The following is a 20,700-nucleotide window of genomic DNA, read 5'->3' on the forward strand; positions in this document are numbered from 1 at the left end:
TCTGTAGTGGAGGAGAGCCCAGTGCCACTCTCTATAGGTGCTTCTTTTCCTAGAATAAGCTTGAGGTCCTAAAGTTGTGTAGCATTAGGGCTGCCCGTGTGATGCTGTCAGCAGAACTAAACATTTTCTTGACTTTTCCCCCCTCATCAAGCCCTTAGAATTTAGAACAATGAACTCCAGGAAGTCAGTCCTCAAACACCAACACCCAACATCTGCTTTCTGAATATATGGCTTCAAACAGCTAAGTATACAGTACCTAACTGTTGTCTATCCTTTTGTTTTTTTAGCCACATGACATCTAAGGAACTTAGAAATGCCTTGCCCTTTCCTGTAGTTAAATTTGACATAAAATTACTTTATTGGCAGCATATTAACAAACAAAAATCTCCTGTGTTTTTCCCAGTAATTCAATTTCAGTTTTCCAGGTAAGAAAAAGATAATTATGAATAACTATGAGGAGACAGACTGTTTTGAGGTTTCCATTAATAACATGTTCAGAGTGAGCCTCTTCCTCTGCCCTGGGCAGTGGTGCTGTTGACAGAGTGGTACAACAAGAATGAGATATACTGTGGGAACTCGCCCTGATCCCAGCACCACCAGCACCACGAACACTCCCTCAACACCATCACCACCATCACTGCTGCTACCACCACCTCCACCACCACTCCCCTCATCTTCACTACCACCACCACCCTTTAAATCAACACCATTACCATCATCACCATTGTTACCACCATCCCACCATCCCAACTGCCACCACCAAGTCCACCACCATCATCGTCACTACCACCATTACTTCCAGCACCTCTACCATTACCATCCACATGTGTTTATGGCCAAAATTGAATTAAGATTCATAAGAAAGGGCTATATCTCCAAATGCACACTTTTAAAAAAGATAAGTTTGGATGAGGGATCTTTCACTTCATAAAAGGATATACTGAGGATCTCCTTTCAGTGACAGATTTTTGCTGCATTTTATTATGATTTGGTTTACAAAAGTTAGCCTTTCACACAGCCGTTCAGGAGTGCAGCCAATGACTAACGGGAGATCTGCCTTGAATATCAAATGCTGCTAAGGAAACCATGTCACAGGCTATTTTGGGACCACTAAGAACGTGTTTGCATTTTCAGGAGTAGAAAGAGAGATAATATTTATTTGGTATCTACACTATGCCAGGCACTATGCTAATAACATTTCTAAGCTCATGTAATCCTTACAAAAAATTTACAGAGGCTTCACGTTTTTCCATTTTGTTGGCAAGAAAACAGGCTCACAGAGGGAAAAATGACTTTCCCAAGGTAACCACCAATTAGAGACAAGATTTAAACAGACTGTGAGGGCTCAAGGCCTACCTCAAGCCCCCTAATCACCCTACACTGCTAAGTTCTTCTATTAGAATTTGTTGTCCAGAAGGTTTTGGTTTTTGTTTTTCATGGGTTTTTTTTTTTGTATAATCATATTATCTATTTGCCTATAATGTCTATAATTTGTGAGGAGTGTATAGCAGTCCAGTCAGTGAACCCTGGCACTTGAGAGCTCATTAAGGGCCCAAGAGGATCAGCAAATTCTCAGCAGTCAAGCTACCCTAATGTACATTAAAACTACAATAGGAGATTTATCCTCTGAGGTCACCGCTATCTGGCACTATCCTGTGATGTATGGTTTGGGAAAGCTTGGGGCAAGTACAACAGTCCCTACAGGCAAATCAAAATGTTATGACTGAAACTAAAAGTAATTTTTTATCCTCACTCTAAGCGTGAAGAACTGAAATGATCTACTTTTCCTTTAGCACCCCATAATTACCTCTGGATTCATTCGGGGAAGGCTGGCTTACTACTGAGGTGTCCACACATCCACAATGATACACACCTGGGGCTCTAGGGCTTCTTCTATCTAGGCTGCACTCTGGAGTCCTGAGTGCCAAGCTCTGTTCTGCCACTATCTATATGACTTTTAGTAAGCAACCAGCACCTTCTTTGCCCCAGTTTACCCATGTATAAATCAGGGACCCCAAGCAAAACCCTGCCTATCTCCTAGGATTTTTGTTAGAATCAGAGGATGATGAATGAGAAAGTACACTGTTCACTGAAAGAGTCTGGGATTTTATAAAGGCCTGTAGGTGGCAACACCAAGACTTGGATCTGAAGATCCAGAAAAGCGCAACATCCTGAGCGTCTATATGGATCCCTTTAGCCTACTATGAGAGTGCTTATGTCATGTCGTGAATACGATATACCCCACACACAGCCCTAAAAAGTTTTTGCTACTAGAAGCTGCATCTTGTATGCATATAAAAATGCAGAACCAACCTCCTAGGAACACACCCATTTCATAGGCAGGCTCTGCTGAGTCATTGTGCAGAGACACGTCTTTTGCTGCTTCTGGCCATGTTCTTCCCAGAGATGGCTCTAGAGGGATTTCCTGCATGGCTGAATAAATGGGGAGTATATGATAAGCTCACCTGTTCAGGGTTCCAGATATAGAGCTGGGCTGGAGGGGCTGGGAGGCAGAAGGGTGGATGCAGCACAGTAGGCTTGTGGAAAACAAAGCCTTCAGAAGTTTCTCATCCAAGGCAAATGCAATTCATGCTAGATGGAGCATTCCAATCCAGAAAGAGAGTTTCCACATCCTCTGCAACTCAAATAGCAGTGACCATTGGGTCCCCCCAAACCTTGACATAGGATATTAGGGCTTTAACAAGCCCTGCCCAGGTTGCAGTTTTAGATGGGAAAGGGCAGTTGGCTTTGAGAAGCTACAGAAGCCAACCCCCTGGTCACTGCATTTGTTCATGCTTTTTCCCTTGGCCCTCAGTCTCTTGGTGCCATAATTTGGCCTGGAGACAGGAAAAGTGTTGCCTACATCTGCCTCTGGTACTAGTAGAGGCTGTGGTACAGTGTGGTGCAAACTGGCAGCAGGAACAGAAAAACGCTTCTCTAAAGAAGCTGCAGAGGTTTCTCTGCCAGTCGGGAGATCAGCTTTGGGTCCCAGCTCTCCCTGCTGCTCTGCCATATACCTCCAATAATGCAAGTTTCCAAGAAGACCCAGACTGTGAAAAACAGTGTGGCAGTTCCTCAAAAAGTTAGTTCAACATAAAATTACTCCATGACCTAGCAATTCCACTCCTTGGTATACACCCAAAAGAACCAAAAACAAGTGTTCAACAAAAACTTGCATGCAAATGTTCTTAGCAACACTCTTCACAATAGCCAGAAACAAAGGACAGAAACAACACGAATGTCCATCAGATGAATGGACTGACAAAGTGTGGCACATCTACACAATGGAATATTATTTAGCCACAAAAGGAATGGAGTTCTGAGGTATGTCACCACATGGATGAGCCCAGAAAACATGATGCTGGATGAAAGAAGTCAGGCACAAAAAGCTGCATATTGTATGATCCCATTTTTATGAAGTGTTCAGAATAGGCAAATTCATAGAGACAAAAGGTAGATGAATGTGTTGCCAGGAGCTGAGGGAGGGGTGTTTCCATTTGGAATGATGAAAAAGTTCTGGAACTAGGTAGTGGTGCCAATTGCACAACATTGTGAATGTCCTAAATGCTACTGAATTGTACACTTTTAAAAAGTTAATTTCATGCTTATGTCAATTTTACCTCAATTTAAAAAGAGAGAACCTAGGCCATGAGAAGAGTTTTTGGACTGAGTCCTCATCCCATGGTCCCTCCAAGTCCCAGCTGCTACGGCATCAGAGCTCACCAGCCTGACTCTAAATCTACGAAGTGGGATCGATATCTCTGCTGGCTAAAAGTTGGCACTCAGGAGCTAAAATGTGCTTATTCAGTAAGCATGTGACCCTTCTGCCCAGCTACAGAGGCATGTTCTGGACAGAAATTGTTTTAAATGTGGCCAATGATAGCAGCATCTCTGGTGTGTCCTAGCAGGAAGGGGTCATAGACAGGATGCCCCTCTAGAATGTACTGAACTGATTGGGTGTCTCTGGAATCTTCTCTCATCTACAGAGCAGTTGTATTTCTCAAGGAGAGCAATTTTCTGCATGACCTAAAGCTTGTTGCCATTTTCTTTACCCTACTGTTGGAGCACAGAGAGGGGTAAGGTCACCTCAGGCCTAAACTTTAAAGCTCATCCCTCAAACCTTCTGAGGCCTGGTACCTAATTTTGTTTTAACTTTATATTGTGTTTCATAAAGAGGGCCCCAGATTATATAAGCTTTAGTCCCAAAACTAGAGACCCACAGACCTCAGTACGGAAAAGAAGGCTCTGATTAACTAGCAACTGTTTTTCTTTTCTTTTTCTTTATTGTTTCGAGCTTGATTGAGGTATAATTGACAAATTAAAAATGTATAATATTTAAAGTGTACAATGTGGTGACTTGATATATGTATATAGTGAAATGATTGCCACAAGCAAGTTAGTCAATGCATCCATCCGTAACTTCCCAGTTACATTTGTTTCTGAACTCATAGAACATTTTTTAAATCATAGAAACAGTAGAAGGCTGGTTGCTGAGAGTTGCAGTGTGTGGGCTGTGAAATGGGGAGATGCTGGTTAAAAGGCACAAATTCTCAGTTATAGGATGCATAAATTTGGGCAAGCTAATGTACAGCACTGTGCTATATTTAATAGTACTGTATTGTATATTTGAAATTTACTGTGGGTGCAGATCTTAAATAGTCTCATAGCAACTTTTTTTTGCCCCATTTAAACTACTCTAGTTGGTGTCTTGGCAATGGGGAGGACTGTCACTTGGTTCCTGACCTTGCCACTGCAATCCAAATGGGGTCAGTTTTTTTTTATCATGCCAGGAAAGGGGGTGGAGGCTGCATGGGTCCAGCAAGGGTATCTCCTGACTGCCCCTTCCAGACAGTCAGTCACTGTGTGTTCCCCAGGAGGCCCTGGACCAAAGGCCTTTTCATCTCAGCACCCCAATTTCTACCCTCATAAGGTTATGTTGAAGATGAAAGGAACTGATGTAGTTAACAGGGCTTGCAGCTGGCTGCTCTTATTATTTCCTCTGCTTGTAGAGGAAGTTGGTGTAGTCTCTCTCTTTCTTTAGCTCTAGCTCTCCTTCAACCATTTCCTTATCATCTGAATGCCACCTTCGCCCATTTCCTCCAAGTCCGGTTTCTGCTTGAGGGCAGGACTCTGGAGACTGACAAAGCCAAGTTCACTCCCTGGTTTCATCACTTTTTAGCCACCCACATGCCCTTAAGCAAGTGACGCTCCCTCTCTTCAATTGGGCACCCTGGTCTGTACAATGAGGTTGGGGGTGATCATATTAGTACTGACTTCCTTGAGTCACTGGGAGCATTAAAGTAAAGCCTAAAATGCATTTAGCACTGTGCCTGTCACTTAGTAAGTATTCCAAACTCATTCTTGAGGTCTACTTATAAATCAGGTGTCCCTTACTCAAACAAAAGGAGAAGGAGAAAGAGAAGACAGGAGAAAGATGGGAAGAAGGGAGGGAGGGAAGGAGGAAGGAAGGAAGAAAAGAAGGAAGGCAGGAAAGCAGGAAGGAAGGCAGGAAGGCAGGAAGGAAGGCAGGAATGAAGGAAGGAAGGAAGGAAGGAAGGCAGGAAGGAAGGAAGGAAGGCAGGAAGGAAGGAAGGCAGGAAGGAAGGAAGGAAGGAAGGAAGGAAGGAAGGAAGGAAGGAAGGAAGGCAAGACTCTATTCTTTGCTTCTGTTCTCTAACCACTCACACTCAAGTTCCAGCCCCCACCCATTTGGAGATGATTCCCTGAAAAACCTCTGAACTGCAGACATTTCTGGTCTTCATTTCTAAGATGGGGATGATAATGGTAATATCTGTCTCATAGAGTTATAAAGGTAACTATGTAAATGCATATAAAGTGCTTAGTACCACAACAGTCATTTGTGCCTTGTCATTCTAATAGTTTTGGGCAAGGGATTGTGTGCCCTGAGCAGGCTGCCTATGGGCAAGGTTGCCACTCATCTGATGGGGCCAATCCAACAGTCATGGAGCCCAGAAACGGGCTTCCGTGTTCAGCCCCATGTCTTGCTCTTGGGAAGGCACTCCCACTCCCAACCACAAAACCACTGGGTTTATCTGGGCCACCCTGATGAAAGTCACAATCCCCTGAACAAAGATCCTCACCATGATGGCACCTGGGTCATCCTGCGCTGTGAAGCACTGAAAGAGTGAGGCAGAAAATGGAGTGACTGCTTCCCAAAATGGAATTACCTCAAGTCCTATCAGTTCTCTTGGGAAGAGCCCCTTGGGTTTGTATAGTCCTTTAAGGTCTGAGAGACAGTGGAGAGACATGTCCCAAGGAGTGCTAGTGCAGAAGTAACATACTGTGGAAGCCTGGTACGGGTCAGATCATAAGGGGAGCCATCCAGGGCATGCAGGCAGGACTGGCAGGGCCTGGCGGCAAGAAGAGATGTTACTACTCATTCACACAGTCCCAATCAGACGTCTTAGAGATTATCTGGAAGGAGAGCTGTGGTACCCTACACAGTACATGATTTCCACACAGCTCAAACTACCCTAATTAATAATGACCCAGAACTTGATTGTTTCTAGCTGTCAGATTAGCAATGGCTCCCTATTGCCCCAGCTTAGCTGTGCCAGGTGTCCTGTCCCTGAAATGCACCAGTAACTCCTCTAAAAACCCACTCGATTCTTCAGGGCCCAGCCCAGGGCCCTCCCCACCTATCCCATTCCTCATTCCATCAGCATTAGCAAGAAGCCTGCTACTGCCTCAGGGACCTCCCATGTGAAGGCTCAGCCAAGATGGTGGCACTTGTGAGAGTATACACAGGTAGCCAGGTCCAGATAGCCAGAAGCCTGGTGGCAATCGGGAACAGCAAAAGTGCCCCCGGCCAATATGCCCTCATCAGCCAAATCTGGGGACTTGTGGTGTGAAGGTATGACCCACCAAATGGGCCTGGAGCCACCAGTGTGGCTGCCCCCCATCTCCCTGGGTGGCCCTGGAGGTGAGTCTACAGTTGCAGCCTTCCTGGATGCTCCTTCTGTACATGGGCTCTAGGTGGAGGTGTAGAAAGCTGAGGACAGGGTCAGGCATAGCCCAGGGCAGCCCAGAGTGTTTTCCACTGGTCTTGTTACTCCCTAGGTGAAAGAAAGTCTGGCTCTTGTAGGAACCGCCCGGGTCCCTGGTGGTGTCTTTCCTTCCTCACCTCTGAATTATGCTGCCTTTTTAGAGCATTCTAGAAAAGGAGTGTTTTCTCTGTTCATTGGCCACATGGCATGGCTGCATCCTGGTGACACTTTCCAAGCATCAGATGGTTGGGGACTGCAGTGAGGAGCTCCACACAATTCATAGCCTTCAGCCAGGCCCCTCGCTGAAGTTCTTTATGGGACAGAGGAGGCCAAAGCAATTGAAGAGGGACTCGATGGAGGCCACACATGGAGTCTGTGTGTTGTGGTCTAGTACTTACCGTGGTTTCCCTGCTCCCATTGGCCTGGACCATCCACCTTACCATCTACCCCTTCTCCCAAGAAAGGGAAGCTTCCTATTCTTAAAGTTGGCACTAGGAGCCACCCTCAGTGGCTTAGACAGATTTCTTCTAACCATGAGGTAGTGCGCTAGATGAACTACACTGTAGGAAATGCCAGCTCTGTGGCCATCATTTCACAATGCAGCCATACCTAAGAGCCTAGGGCAGGGGTGGGCCACAGCTGGAGGACTGAAAGTGGGATGCCAGTCTCAGTCACAAAGCACTCCCTGGTGGCGAGGCAGCACTCCTGTGGGGGACTTTGTTATTGGAAAATAGGAGCCCATCATCTCTAGAAGGGTGGAAGCACCATGGTGAGATGGGATGTGTGTCCAAGAATTAAACTGGTTTGGAGTTCTCTTTTAACTCAATCATCACCACCCCTTCATTTAATGTATGCTGGACTTTGACCATAGAAAACCAAACTTGAAATTGGGATACCTGCAGTGACTGGTGAGGCACCTAAGACAGGGTTGGTTTGGGTCCCATGTGACTGACTTATAGCAGAGCAAATATTGTCTTGGGACCCAAACCAACCCTCTCTTAGGCTTGTTAAGGCCCCATTAAGGATAGTTCCCTGGAGGTGGTTGGAGAGTTGGCAGCCTTTCTGGTGACTGGTGACTCAGTAGGACTCTCTAATACAATATGTCAATAAGCACAGCTTCTTGATCCAACAAGTGCAGCCCTGCTACTCTCAGGATTCACATTGCTAGTCTCCTGTGGACAGCAGGACGGTGCTGGGAGAGGGAACGACTCAGGAACAGGAGTGGGTCTGGCAGCCTGGCCCTTGGAAGAAGTGAGTCACTGAAACAGTACAACCCTTCTTGTTTGTCCACTGCAATGTTTCTTTGTAGCCACTTAGTCTTTATTAAAACAATCTTTTAAAGGGGAAAACTTTTATTACTAGGTCATTTTCATGAAGAATTCATTCCCAGAGGAAGGCCAGAGGCGCACCCCACCCTGTGCCCCACAGTCTGTGTTCAAGTAATTCCCTATTAAAGTGTCATGGAGATATTTAGGGAGGCTCATAATTTGATTCAAGTAAGAGTCTGGTCTGTGCCTCTCACTGAGCTGGTGCAGGTGTAATACTTTCTTTAAGAGTGTGTGCAAGTGGCTCTCTCCTCAGCCTACTCTCACCCCCAGGGAAAGAAGCCCTCGTGGATGGATGAAGAAGGAAATTTATCTTTTCTCTACAAGAGCAGCCCAGGAAGAAAGCATCAGGTAAGCATAAGCTTACCAAAGCTGGGACCCATTTACTTTACAAGTGGGGAAAGTGAGGCCCCAAGTGTGAAAGAGACCTTTAAGAGGTCACAGCACTACGTCCTTTAGAGGCAGAGTCCAGGGAGAAGGGAAAAGGTTGGGCTTAAATGACCTCTGCCCAGTGGCCCTGGAGGCCTCCAACCTAGGTTCTGCCTACACTTTTCCCTTTTCCTGTGTGATTTTTTACTTCTTAGCCAAATTCAAGCAAAATGCAGATTAAGTTTGTGAATGTGGGTCCAGCAGAAACGGGGTCATCTGGATTGGGACAGGGCCCTCCCCTTTGACCTTCAGCTTCTATTACAGCTCCCTCAGCAGCACCTGCTTCCTCTATAGGTCAACCCGACAAATCCATCCAGATGGATGGATTACTCTTTGTTGTGTGTCTGTGGGCAAACCGCTCCCCTCCCTGAGCCTCAATTTCTTCTGTAAAATGAGACAGAGAGATGGGGGTGGGGAGAAAGAGAGTGAGAGAATGGTTACTCTTCCAACAGTAATCATCTTTATCCCACTGATAACAGTGCATGGGAATGTGTGTGGAGAAGACTTGGTGAGGGTTTCTTCCTGGGAAACAGGCTACAGGCCTCATCAGGCTCAACATGAGTGGGGTCGAGCAGCCCGTCTGGAAGAGCCCAGCAGTTCTGACAGCCTAGGAGTTGGAGGCCAGCTCTCAACAAATGCTTGTTCAAGGGCAGAATACACTGTTTCCTCTCAGGAGATGGTACAATACAATTCTGAGCTCACTACATTCATATACATCTGTATGTTGAGGGTCATCCTTAGAGCTGTCAGTTCTTCCAACTGGTACGTCTCCACTACAGAAAAGGAGGAAGTAGTCCTAGAACACTGCCCACCCAGGTCTGCTCATCTCTGCCTTTGTCAGGGCTGTTCCAGCCACTCCACGCTGCCACTCAGATAGCTCTGATAGAAGCCTGTTGAAGCCTCAGCCCTCAGGTGAGGTAGCTGAAGGCTGACAACTGTGGCAGGACCCAGAGTGGCAGGTGGTGGCAAGGAGCATGAGGCAGGAGTTTCCAGGCTCAGCCACCAAGACAGCATCGCTGGCTGTCAGGTCAGTGCTGTCAGGACTAGGCGGCTTGCCTCTCCCTACTTCCACCCCATCCCCCAATCTTAGTGAATGCATCCTTCTTTGTCAGAGAGCAAGAGAGGCCCAAAGCAAAGACACAGAGCCTTGAGAACTACATCAGTAGTGATTACTGCTCCCCAAGTGCTCTCCTCGGTGAGTACAATGGAACCTTTCACTGATGCTGTGAGGCACATGTGGTAGGCCAAGTACCCACTTTACAGAAGAAGAAATTGAGGCTCAGGGAGGGGAGCGGTTTGCCCACAGCCACACAACAAATGGAGAAGCCAGGACTTAACGAAAGGTCTTCTGAGGCACATTCCTGGGCCCTTTTCTCCACCCCATTCTGCCTCTGCCTGCATCAGGGGCTGGCTAAGGGTGAATCAGGGGCACCAATAAATCCCCGATTTGTAGGTCAAGATTCTTGCTCCAGACCACCCATTATCAGAGATTCGCTCCAGAAACATAACTGACTCCTCTTGAAGCTAATCAGCATTAGCATTCAGGGCTTCCTGCTATTCCCAACCACCCTGGTATTCTCCAGAGCCTCATGTCTTACAATTCTGGAAATGCTCAAAATCCTGTTTGTTTCACAGAAAGGTCAGTTTCAGTTTGTTGGGACATTCTGCTGAAAATAAACATGTAAATAACACATCCCCAAATACAGGCATTGATACTATACACATGGATATTCCTCTGATCCCATGTGCAAATGCAGGCACATTCATTCTCTCACTCTCTCTCCCTCGTTCTCACTCTCTTTCTCCCCACCCCCATCTCTCTGTCTGTCTCTTCAAACCCATTCCTGATACAATATTTTCTTATCTATTCTACGCTACCTCCATCACGCCTCATGACATCTTCATTACTTTCTTCTGAGATCCTCCTTGTCCTCAGAGGGCTTGAAGTTTAATTTAGTTGGCCAACATCAGGTGCTTCAAAATTCATCGGGGAAAATGGAACAATATTGAATTAAGTTGTTCATGGAGTATGAGTGTAAGAGAAGGGACTGGGAGAGCCAGCTAGCAAAATGGTGATGCAAAAAGAGCAGACTAAAAAAGCCACAGGGGGTTTTTAACTTTGTGCCAATTTTGTCCAGGACCTGCATGCCCAGTGGTCTCTTGGAAGGAAAATGAGTGCCCCTGAGTTTATCTTTCCTGGCTACCTTTAACCTCCTATCCTCTTGCCCAATAGGAACAGTGCATACCCTTTGCTGGCCTTTTTATTGGTGTCCACGTTAAACCTACAGCTACAGTGTCTAAAATTAAGCATTTATAACAGCCTGCCAGACTTCCTTGCAAAGAGTCTCAAGTTATATTCTTTATTCTCCTTATGCTCATTTTATGAACATGGACTGTATTCTTATGATCTCTACCTTCTCTAAGAAATTTTTCCCCTTTTTTGTCATTCTGGACTAGAAATACGGAAAAGGAAGAGTTGCCATATGTCATTGTTCAGACAGAACCAGAAATAATGTTGACTTCAGAGCTGGACTTGTGTCTATCAGAAGGGAAACCTTTGTTTCTCATTATTTAGGGGGTGGGGAGGCCATCACATGCCCTGAAATGCATTTTAATGAATGCTTATAAGGTCACGGGGATCACATTGGTGGCTTTGTCTGCTGTATTCTGAAATGGGACTCTGCAGGCATTTATGTACGGAGAGAAAGGAATTCATTTCTAAAAGATGCCAGGGCACTGTCACTCACTCCTTCCTGCTTCCTCGCCACCAAAGGCAGGGCCTCTGGGAGTTGGGACATCTGGAGTCCAATGTCCTTACCCCTTAGCTAATTGTCTAACACCAAATTATATCCCATTCTGTTTTGTGTAAGATGTGCTCTTTAGAAATTCTGCCAGTGTCTGCTGATTGTCACAGTGAGAGGGCCGAAGGAAGTAGCAGCTGTGAGACAGCTAGTACTAATACCACAAAGACTGGAAAAAAGCACACGGGTGAAGCAGGAAGATTCATTTGGAAAGGGCTGGGAGCTAGGTTGGGGGCCTGCCACCCCTGCCCCAGGATGCTGGGAGGGGAGGTCATTTCGGAGCAGTGAGCTATCTCCTGCCCTTGATCTAAAATGGTGGCTGGCAAAACCTCAGCGGCATCAGCCACAGGCAAAGGTGACCCAGTGAAGGCATGAGTGTGGCACTGGGCACAGGGGAAAGCCCAGCCAACTTCTCGCAGTAACTGCAAAAGAGGAGACACGAAAGCAAGCGTTTATCTAGGGAGCAAAATTAACTGGATAATAGATTTCCACGCCTCACTGATGTCTGGTGAAAGCAGATGCTATTACAACTAGATTGAGACTTCCGCATAAACACAGCCACCTCTCCTCGGCCTTGTTTAGGGTTGGCTGGTGTTCTTGCTGCTCAGCCAGGGCACTTCAGGCTCACTGTTGAAAGCTCGTTCCATGAAATCCAAAACATGGAGCTGCATGGCCTCTGACAAAGTAGAGTCTCATTGAAGTCTATTGAAAAATGAAAGCTCAGAAGAGGGTTGCGGCCTGCCACTCTGCCAAAACAGCAGCCTCAGTCAGCACCCGCAATCCTACCCCTGAGAACAGCCAGGCAAGCCTGCCCCCTTTATTAGGGGGCATCCTCCTGAAACATTCAATGAGTGTCCAGCCACAGGCTTGGCATAGCAAAGGTGGCATCCGCTCCAGCAATGGGGGCCTCTTGGGATCTGCTTACTAGAATTGGAATTGATCAGGGACTATTTGCTTGGGATGCAGTTGATGGGTGCCGGAAAAGGTGTGTGTACACAGGCTCTCATGTAGGGGAGGTGAAGCCTCCTTTCCTTTGCCAGTGGCCCCTGCTGGTACCTTTAGTGTCTGGTGGTCATGCCCTGCCTCCTCCATCCCTTCACCTTACTTCCAACAGGTTAATGGCAGAAGAACAATTAAGCGAAAGCTCTGGGAGCCCACAGAAGCTGCCAGCAAATTACGGAGGCTCACCTGGCAGGGATGCCAAGCCATTGCCCCTCACAGCCCCTGACCTCCCCTCCTTTCCCCATCGCCCACTCATCCTTGGCCTGCCTGGTTCTGCATTGTGTTGCCATTGTTACAAGTGTCTTGCAGTTCAAGACATCATGAACAGCACATTGGGCCTGACTGGTGCCAGTTCAGACGCTCTGCAGGGGATCCTTATGTCAAACCCACACACAGTCATCCCTGATTGGTCTATTTCATACATTTCTATTTTTAACCTATTGGATCTTTTTGAATTCTTTAGGAGAATGTAGAAGAGACACAATTTCAGTTTGGGACCCATGGCTTGTTTGTAGGTTGCTCCGCAATGGATTGAGTAAATGGCTGACCTTCCTGTGTGTTGAGCCAAAGGAACGTAAAGTTCCTTTGCCCATTGATTCATTCAGCTGCCATTTACTGAGCACCTGCTGTGGGCCAAACAGTTAGTAAGCTGCTCCATGGGCCCGCTCAGGGGCACTATGGGTGCTGTGCCCACTCAGTCTCCTGGGAAAGTGGGCACCGATGACTGCATGGGCCTCAGACCTCTTATTGTGCCTGCTATACCCCTCTCCAACCCATTACTGTCTGACCCATGGTATTCAGGCCTCAGATGAGTTTGGTGACAGAGCTGTCCCTTGAAGTGCCCTTGTTCAGGTTGTAGGCATCTCAAAAGAAAAATAAAAGAAGCGTGCAAGTGTTCTCACTCAAGTTGATAAGCCCCTTCTGCAGGAGCGATGCAGCGTCCTGTTATCAGCATGGCAAAGGCAGTGGGTCTGGAGGCAGCTGAGTAGTGGTGGAGGGCCCTGCATCTGACCTGGGCCTTTTTGCCCTCTGGCTGAGCAACTCTGGGCAAGGCCTGCCCCTCTCTGGGTCTTAGACACCTCCCTGTCTTTAAGGGGATTGGACCCCTAGGACACTTCCAGACCTGCCCTTTATAATGCCAGGTACCAGTTAGTGAGGAGCGACTAGGTGTCATACAATGTGCCCCATTTCACTTAATAGTCAGAGCAGCTTCACAAGAAATAAATTACAATTACACTTGTTTTACACATAAAGAAATGGGCTCTGAGAGGTTCAGTGTCAAGGCCAAGATCAGAGCCCTATGCCATGCTGCCTGTACCCTTGCTCTGGGCCAGTGGTTTTCTGCCTGGCTTCCTGTTGAGAATCAACTGTGGAGCTGTTGGAAAAATTCCTGATGCCGGGACCACACCCTGGGTGAGATAGAAGCAGTCCGTTTGTGGTGGGAGGGCCCAGGAATGTGGATGTTTCTAAGTGATTCTGATGTGCAGCAAGGCCTGAAGCGTACAGCCCTGGGAATCTACTTTGATGTTCATTTGGCCGTGACAGTCATGCCCCGCATTGTGCTGGCAAGTGGCCCCATGACTCCCTTGAACTCCTAGTGGGCTACAAGCTCATCAAATCAGAAGAGCCAAATGTGAGGTGACATCAGAGGATGAGCACTGTATGTCCCAGTGAAACTTCCAAAGCTGAAAAGGGGTTTCTTGTGAAAAAAAAAAAAAGAAAAATGCTTTGAAAGAATTCTACCTGTTCACCTGTCGGCATTCTGGTGATTTCCAGATCCTTCTCTTCCTTGCCTTATTTTGATCATTCCTGCACATACTTCTTTGCCCCCACTTCCTTTCCCATTTACCTGCTAACATGCAGATCATGGTCACTAACATAACAGCGATGGATGACTGTCTGAAGCCATGAAGAGCAGGAAGCCTCACATTGCCAGTGACTTCACTTTGTTTCCAAAGACTGTGCTTCCGTAAATGGTGGGCAGCTCCCCCAAGGTTCAGATCACAGATTAGAGACTTTTCCCATTGTTTGATATCTCCTCAACCCGAGGTTGCATCTTCAGACAGGAATTTCTTATTTAGATAATTTTATACTTTTTTAAATTTTTTAATTACAAGCCCTTCTCATTAAAGACAAACAAGCAGAAATGAAGAGAATAGAAAGGGAATTGCCAGTCATCCCAAATAAACGACCACTCCAAATTGATGGATATAGGTTCTCCCAAATTATTTTTAGGTACACATAGCAGTGTGTGTGTGTGTGTGTGTGTGTGTGTGTGTGTGTGTGTGTGTATGTGTGAAAATAAATGGAACAATGAATACGCAGCCTACAATGACTGTTATGAAATGTATGCTTTCCCCCAAACAATATTTTAAACAGCTTCCCAAGAAAACGCATCCAGATCCACTTCTTTCCTGTAAGGGCTCTGTTGTATTCTGTTTATCACTGCAGCCTGATGTGTTTAACCAAGACAAGAAGGCAGCCTAAAAGTTCAAGTGTATACCATGGTATTCCTTTGTTAAAATCTATGAGTCTGTAGACAGGTAAGAATTAAAAGTATTTAGCTATTTCTAGTTTTCTCTCCAATGCCTGCCTTTGGCAGCATGGTTCACTTAGTGATTTCTGCATACTTTTGTTGAACTGTCCTTGAAGTGGGCAGATCACCCTTTGCATACCATTCTATTCCATTTTAGTACACAAATGTAATAAGACAGTTTAAATGAAGCATAGTAATGAAGAAATAAGCACTATGGTTCCAAAAAACAGGCTGTATTTTGTAGTTTTCACAACTGTAAGTCTTTAAACTGAGAGATCTGTTTTATCATGCTGATTTCCTGTTCATTAGCTTTAATGTACCAAGCCTTTATAAAAAATCTCTCTCTCTCTCTCTCTCTCTCTCTCTCTCTCTCTCTCTCTCACTCGTGTGTGTGTGTGTGTGTGTGTGTGTGTTGTTTCTCACCTCTCTTCCCTTCTCTGCTCTTCTTTCTCCTCTCCTCCCCTCTCCTCCCCTCACCTCTCTTCCCTTCTCTTCCCTTCTCTGCTCTTCTTTCTCCTCTCCTCCCCTCTCCTCCCCTCCCCTCCCCTCCCTTCCCCTCTCTTCTCCTCTCCTCCCCTCTCCTCTCCTCTGTCTTCTCTTCTCTTTCAATCACAGGGAACTGTTAAGAGGAGACAAGAAGAAGACCACTTCCAGTTTCCAGACATGGCTGATGGGGGCTACCCTAATAAAATTAAGAGGCCTTGCCTTGAAGATGTCACCCTTGCTATGGGCCCGGGAACCCACCCTGATACTGCCTGTGCAGAGCTGCAGGTCCCTCCATTGACAATGAACCCTAGCCCTGCGGCTGTGGGAGTGGGGGGCCAGTCGTTACTGCTCGAGAGTAACCCTATGAACGGCAGCATCATGGGCTCACCATTTGTGGTACCACCAACTACAGAAGTGGGATTGAAAGGGCCAACTGTTCCTTACTATGAGAAAACCAGCAATGTGCCAGCTGTAGACCAGGAGCTTCAGGAGCTGCTAGATGAGCTCACCAAAATTCAAGACCCTTCTCTGAATGAGCTAGATCTTGAGAAGATACTGGGGACCAAGCCAGAAGAGCCACTGGTTTTAGATCATCCCCAGGCAACCCTGAACACAACTCCCAAGCCTTCGGTTCAGATGTCGCACTTGGAGAGCCTGGCTTCCAGCAAGGACTTTGCTTCTAGCTGCAGCCAAGTTACTGGTGTGTCACTTCAGATCCCACCCTCCTGCACGGGGATCAGCTATTCCATTCCTTCCACCAGTAAGCAGATGGTGTCACAGAGTTCTTCAATGGCACAGTCCAAGAGCCAGGTCCAGGCCATGCTCCCTGTCACTCTGCCCCCATTACCAGTGCCTCAGTGGCATCACGCCCACCAGCTGAAGGCATTGGCAGCCAGCAAGCAGGGGTCTGCTACAAAGCAGCAAGGGCCCACCCCCAGTTGGTCTGGTCTGCCTCCTCCAGGACTGTCTCCACCTTACCGCCCGGTGCCATCACCACACCCACCACCACCACGGCTGCCAGCACCCCCACCCCCATTCAGCCCCCAGAGCCTCATGGTGTCCTGCATGTCATCCAACACTTTGTCGGGCAGCACTCTTCAAGGCTCTCCCAATGCCTTACTGTCAAGCATGACGTCCAGCAGCAATGCCGCCTTGGGGCCAGCCATGCCCTATGCTCCTGAGAAGCTCCCCAGCCCTGCTCTCACTCAACAGCCACAGTTTGGCCCACAGAGCTCCCTTCTTGCCAACCTGGTGTCCTCTACCATCAAAACCCCCCAAGGACACCTGATGTCCGCTCTGCCCACCAGCAACCCTGGGCCGTCCCCACCTTATCGCCCGGAGAAGCTCTCCAGCCCAGGCTTGCCACAGCAGTCCTTCACCCCACAGTGCTCCCTGATCCGAAGCCTCACTCCCACCAGTAATCTTCTAAGCCAGCAGCAGCAGCAGCAGCAGCAGCAGCAGCAGCAGCAGCAGCAGCAGCAGCAAGCAAATGCGATCTTTAAGCCCATGACCAGCAGCTCATCCAAAACCCTGAGCATGATCATGCAGCAGGGGATGGCAAGCTCCAGCCCAGGAGCCACAGAGCCATTTACCTTTGGCAACACCAAGCCCTTGTCCCATTTTATTTCTGAGCTGGCTCCCCAGAAGATGCCCTCCATGCCTTCCACCTCTAGGCAGCCTTCCCTGCTCCACTACCTGCAGCAGCCGACGCCAACGCAGGCATCTTCAGCCACTGCCTCCTCTACGGCCACCGCCACCTTGCAGCTGCAGCAGCGGCAGCCTGACCATTCTTCATTCCTTCTGCAGCAGATGATGCAGCAACCCCAGCGTTTTCAGCGATCAGTGGCCTCGGATCCCATGCCTGCTCTGCCTAGACAGGTAAGACAATCTCATATCTGGCTGTGTTCTTTTGTTTTGGAAATAACGGCTGTGTTCCATGCTGCCAGTATCTGGCTCTGGAGGGCAAATCCAGGCTATAGTTCTCTCTGAGACTGGAAATGACTCTGAAAAATTCTGCCGAAGTCAGCTAATCCTGTGTGGTTAAAAGCACAGTGTTAACGAGGCCAAGGTGATGGTTTCAGTGCCTGTTCAGGTCACCCAACTTCCCTGGAAGGAAAGCTGCACCCACAAGGTGCTCCCGGGGGAGGGAGCTAGGGATGCCAAGGCTGAGTACAGAAATGCCTTCCCTGCACTGGGCTGCATAGCAGGACCAGTGAAGCCCTAAGATGTGTAAGGAAATTGCACTGAAGCATTTAAATCTTGTCCCTGCTGGCAGAAGGATAAACACTGAGCCTTCTGGAAATGCTATAGCAAACTTTTGCTGAGCAACCTCAGCGTGCCGTTCGTCACCATACTGGATACTCAGGCAGGCCGTGAAAGGAACTTCTTAGCTAGTGACTCTAATCGTCTCCATTTTACAAATGAAGAAACTGAAGCTCAGAGAGTTGAAAGACTTGCATAGAGCCACATAGTTCGCAAGGGACAGCGCAGGAACTTGAAGCCAGGTGTTCTCACTCCAGAACCTGTGCTCTTCTTGAAATTACTTTTGACTTCTTGCCCTCCCTCATCTCCTCCAGGCCTTTCAATCACGAAATGCAGCTGATTCCACCTGAGTGTGTCTATTGCAGTTGCCAGTTTCCATTGCTGCGACCCCTGCCTGTATTAGTTATCTGTGGCTGCATAACAAATCACCCCAAGCACCAACTTGAACTATATGCATATGTTACCCCACATCCTGATTTCGGGGTGTCAGGAATCCTGGCATGGTTTCACTGAGTCTTCTGGCTGAGTATCTCCTAAGGCTGCAGTCATCTCAAGGCTCAGTAGGGAAGGATCTGCTTCCAAGCCCACTCAATGTGGTTGCTGGCAGGAAGCGGTTCCTTGCAGGTTGTCGGACTGAGGCCTCAGTTTCTCACGAGCTATTGGCCAGAGGCCTCCCTTGGTTCCTTGCCGCACGGCCTCTTCACAGAGCATCTCACAACATGACAGCTGGCTTCACTCTCATGAGAGTGTGCCAGTGAAGCTGGTTAATGTGGGGAGAGGCAGGAGGGATAGTGCCAGTAAGTCAGAAGTCACAGTCTCTATGACCTAGTCTGCAAAGTAGCATCCCACTACTTTTGCTGTATTCTGTTAATTATATGTAAGCCAGAGGAGACTGCATGAGGGTGTAAATACAAGGAGGCTCCATGGGGCCAGGTCACACGTCTGGCTACACAGAATACTCAGTCACCATCTACCATCCCTCCTTCCCATTCCTCTCATCCTTGCCCAAGTCCAGGTCCTCTTGATTCTTTGTCTGAATGCATACAGTTGACCCTTAACTGGTGTCTCCCAATAAGCCATCCATTGCTCTATGAGTCATCTTGCTAAAACAGTGGCCTGATCATGTGTTACACTTGCTGAGAAGTCCCCAGAGGCCTGTAAGCTGGCCCCACCAGCCTCCTGGGCCCTTTAGCATCTGTCAGGCCCTTCCTTGCACTTCTATAACCCAGAAGCACCTGCAGCACTTGGCCCACGCTATGTGGTCTCAGCCTTTACTCTAGCCATTCCCTGGGCCTGGCCATCCCTTCCTGCATTTTCTCTCCTGTCCAACACCTGCAGCTCCTAATCTCAGGCACCATCCCCTCCAGGAAGCTTCTCCCTTTTCTCCCTCTTCTGGAGAGTGGTCAAGGAGGAGGTATCATAAAGTGCTTGGCCAAGGGAAGCACCTGTCAGGGGCTGACCTCTTACTCAAGAGCTCTCTGTGAGTATGACGGTGGCAGTCTCTAGAGTACAGAGGTTGCATCTTTTCCATCCAGGTTTCCTGGAGCATAACCATGCAGAGTGCTTAACACCAGGAAGCTGGTCATTTGATAGACCACACAGCAAGCAGAGTTCCCATGGGGGTGGCCGGGGGAGCGGTGTGGAGACAGGCAAAGCAGGCAGGACACAGCAGGCCGCCTGGGGCTTGGGCCCTGGTCTGCAGTTCAGGAGTACTTTGGTTTGATTTTATTATAGGGCTGTTGCCATCTGTTTGCATGGACTTCTGCAGCTAGCTCGGTGAAGCCCCAGCATCAACACGGGAACTCTTTCACTAGCAGGCAAGATCCTCAGCCTGGAGACGTGTCACCAGCTATCATTGTGAGCCTTTCTGTTTTGTTTTGTCTTCAATTGGGTACATTTTTGTAGACTGACTATGTTGTCCCAGAGCTGGGTCAGCTGGCTCAGGGGGAGAATTCTTAATGATTGGGGTCATGCAAATCATACCCAACCAATGACCTAGGTGGGGTTGGAGAAAGCCTTCAGGAGAAAGACCAAGCAGCCAAGCTCCCTGGGGATAGGAGCACAATAAAGGGGTCAAGTGACCTTTGCCAACAGAGGCAAGAAGCTGGGTTCCCCAAATGGGATGCTATTGCCACCAAGAGCTGCCTTTCCAGCCCGTGCTGGCCCCTGCCCAGGGGCCAGACATGGGACCTGGTGCTTCACCTGCCTTTTCTCATTTTAATCCTCAGAGGTAGGGCTGTTACCATTCCCTTGAGAGCTGGGGGAAAGGCACAGAGAAGTAACCAATGTTGCCCACAGTCACACAGCAAGTTGGGGCCAGAGCAGGCGATCTGCTCCAGAACTCACACCCACACACCCGTGCATGGGGCACTGCCTCTGGAGCCTTCTGTTTCCACTGTCACGTCTTAGTTGCTTCCTCCTCTACAAATGAAGGTGATGATAGGTTGTCTGGAAATTAAGTGTGTTGATACATCTAAAGCACTTTGTCCAGGGCCCGGCATACAGCACGTGCTGATAAGGGGTTTGCTTCACTAGGACTCTGCCTCCTGACCCTGTGCTCCCAGATCTGTTTCATGGGACTCAGATGTGGTTCTAAAATCCAGTAGCTGTGGAAGAACAGACACGAGCTGCGCTTTCTCCAAACCCCGTAGCCACCATGAGATTGACAGGAGTTGTGTGGCCTCTGAGCCTTGCGGGTTCCTTCTGCTCTAAGCCCTGCCCCTCCTGAACAACTCCCAGCCTGATGGGAAAGGGGAAAGGGCCATCCCTGCCTTGCAGGCTGGGGATCTCACTTGGCTCTTTCTTGAGCTCTCTGGCACTCTCACTCCACTGCTCTCCCTAGCACTGTTCTC

The 20,700-nt window shown here is 48.0% G+C and overlaps 1 protein-coding gene across 41 annotated transcripts in view; it reads left to right on the top strand.

Moving 5' to 3' along the window:
- The window catches only part of MAMLD1 (mastermind like domain containing 1), a 566,578-nt gene that overhangs the window by 509,563 nt on the left and 36,315 nt on the right, over window positions 1-20,700 (top strand). For 36 of the 41 annotated variants that reach the window (XM_078364352.1, XM_078364350.1, XM_078364348.1 and 33 more), the window contains 3 exons: window positions 8,606-8,683; window positions 15,716-17,464; window positions 19,583-19,705. In XM_078364352.1, the coding sequence (XP_078220478.1) occupies window positions 8,606-8,683; window positions 15,716-17,464; window positions 19,583-19,705 (1,950 nt within the window). The remainder of the gene's footprint in view (window positions 1-8,605; window positions 8,684-15,715; window positions 17,465-19,582; window positions 19,706-20,700) is intronic. The other 5 variants (XM_078364371.1, XM_078364366.1, XM_078364365.1 and 2 more) reach the window with 2 other exon arrangements.

Source organism: Callithrix jacchus, chromosome X (genome assembly GCF_049354715.1).
Source record: "Callithrix jacchus isolate 240 chromosome X, calJac240_pri, whole genome shotgun sequence".
NCBI lineage: Eukaryota > Metazoa > Chordata > Mammalia > Primates > Cebidae > Callithrix > Callithrix jacchus.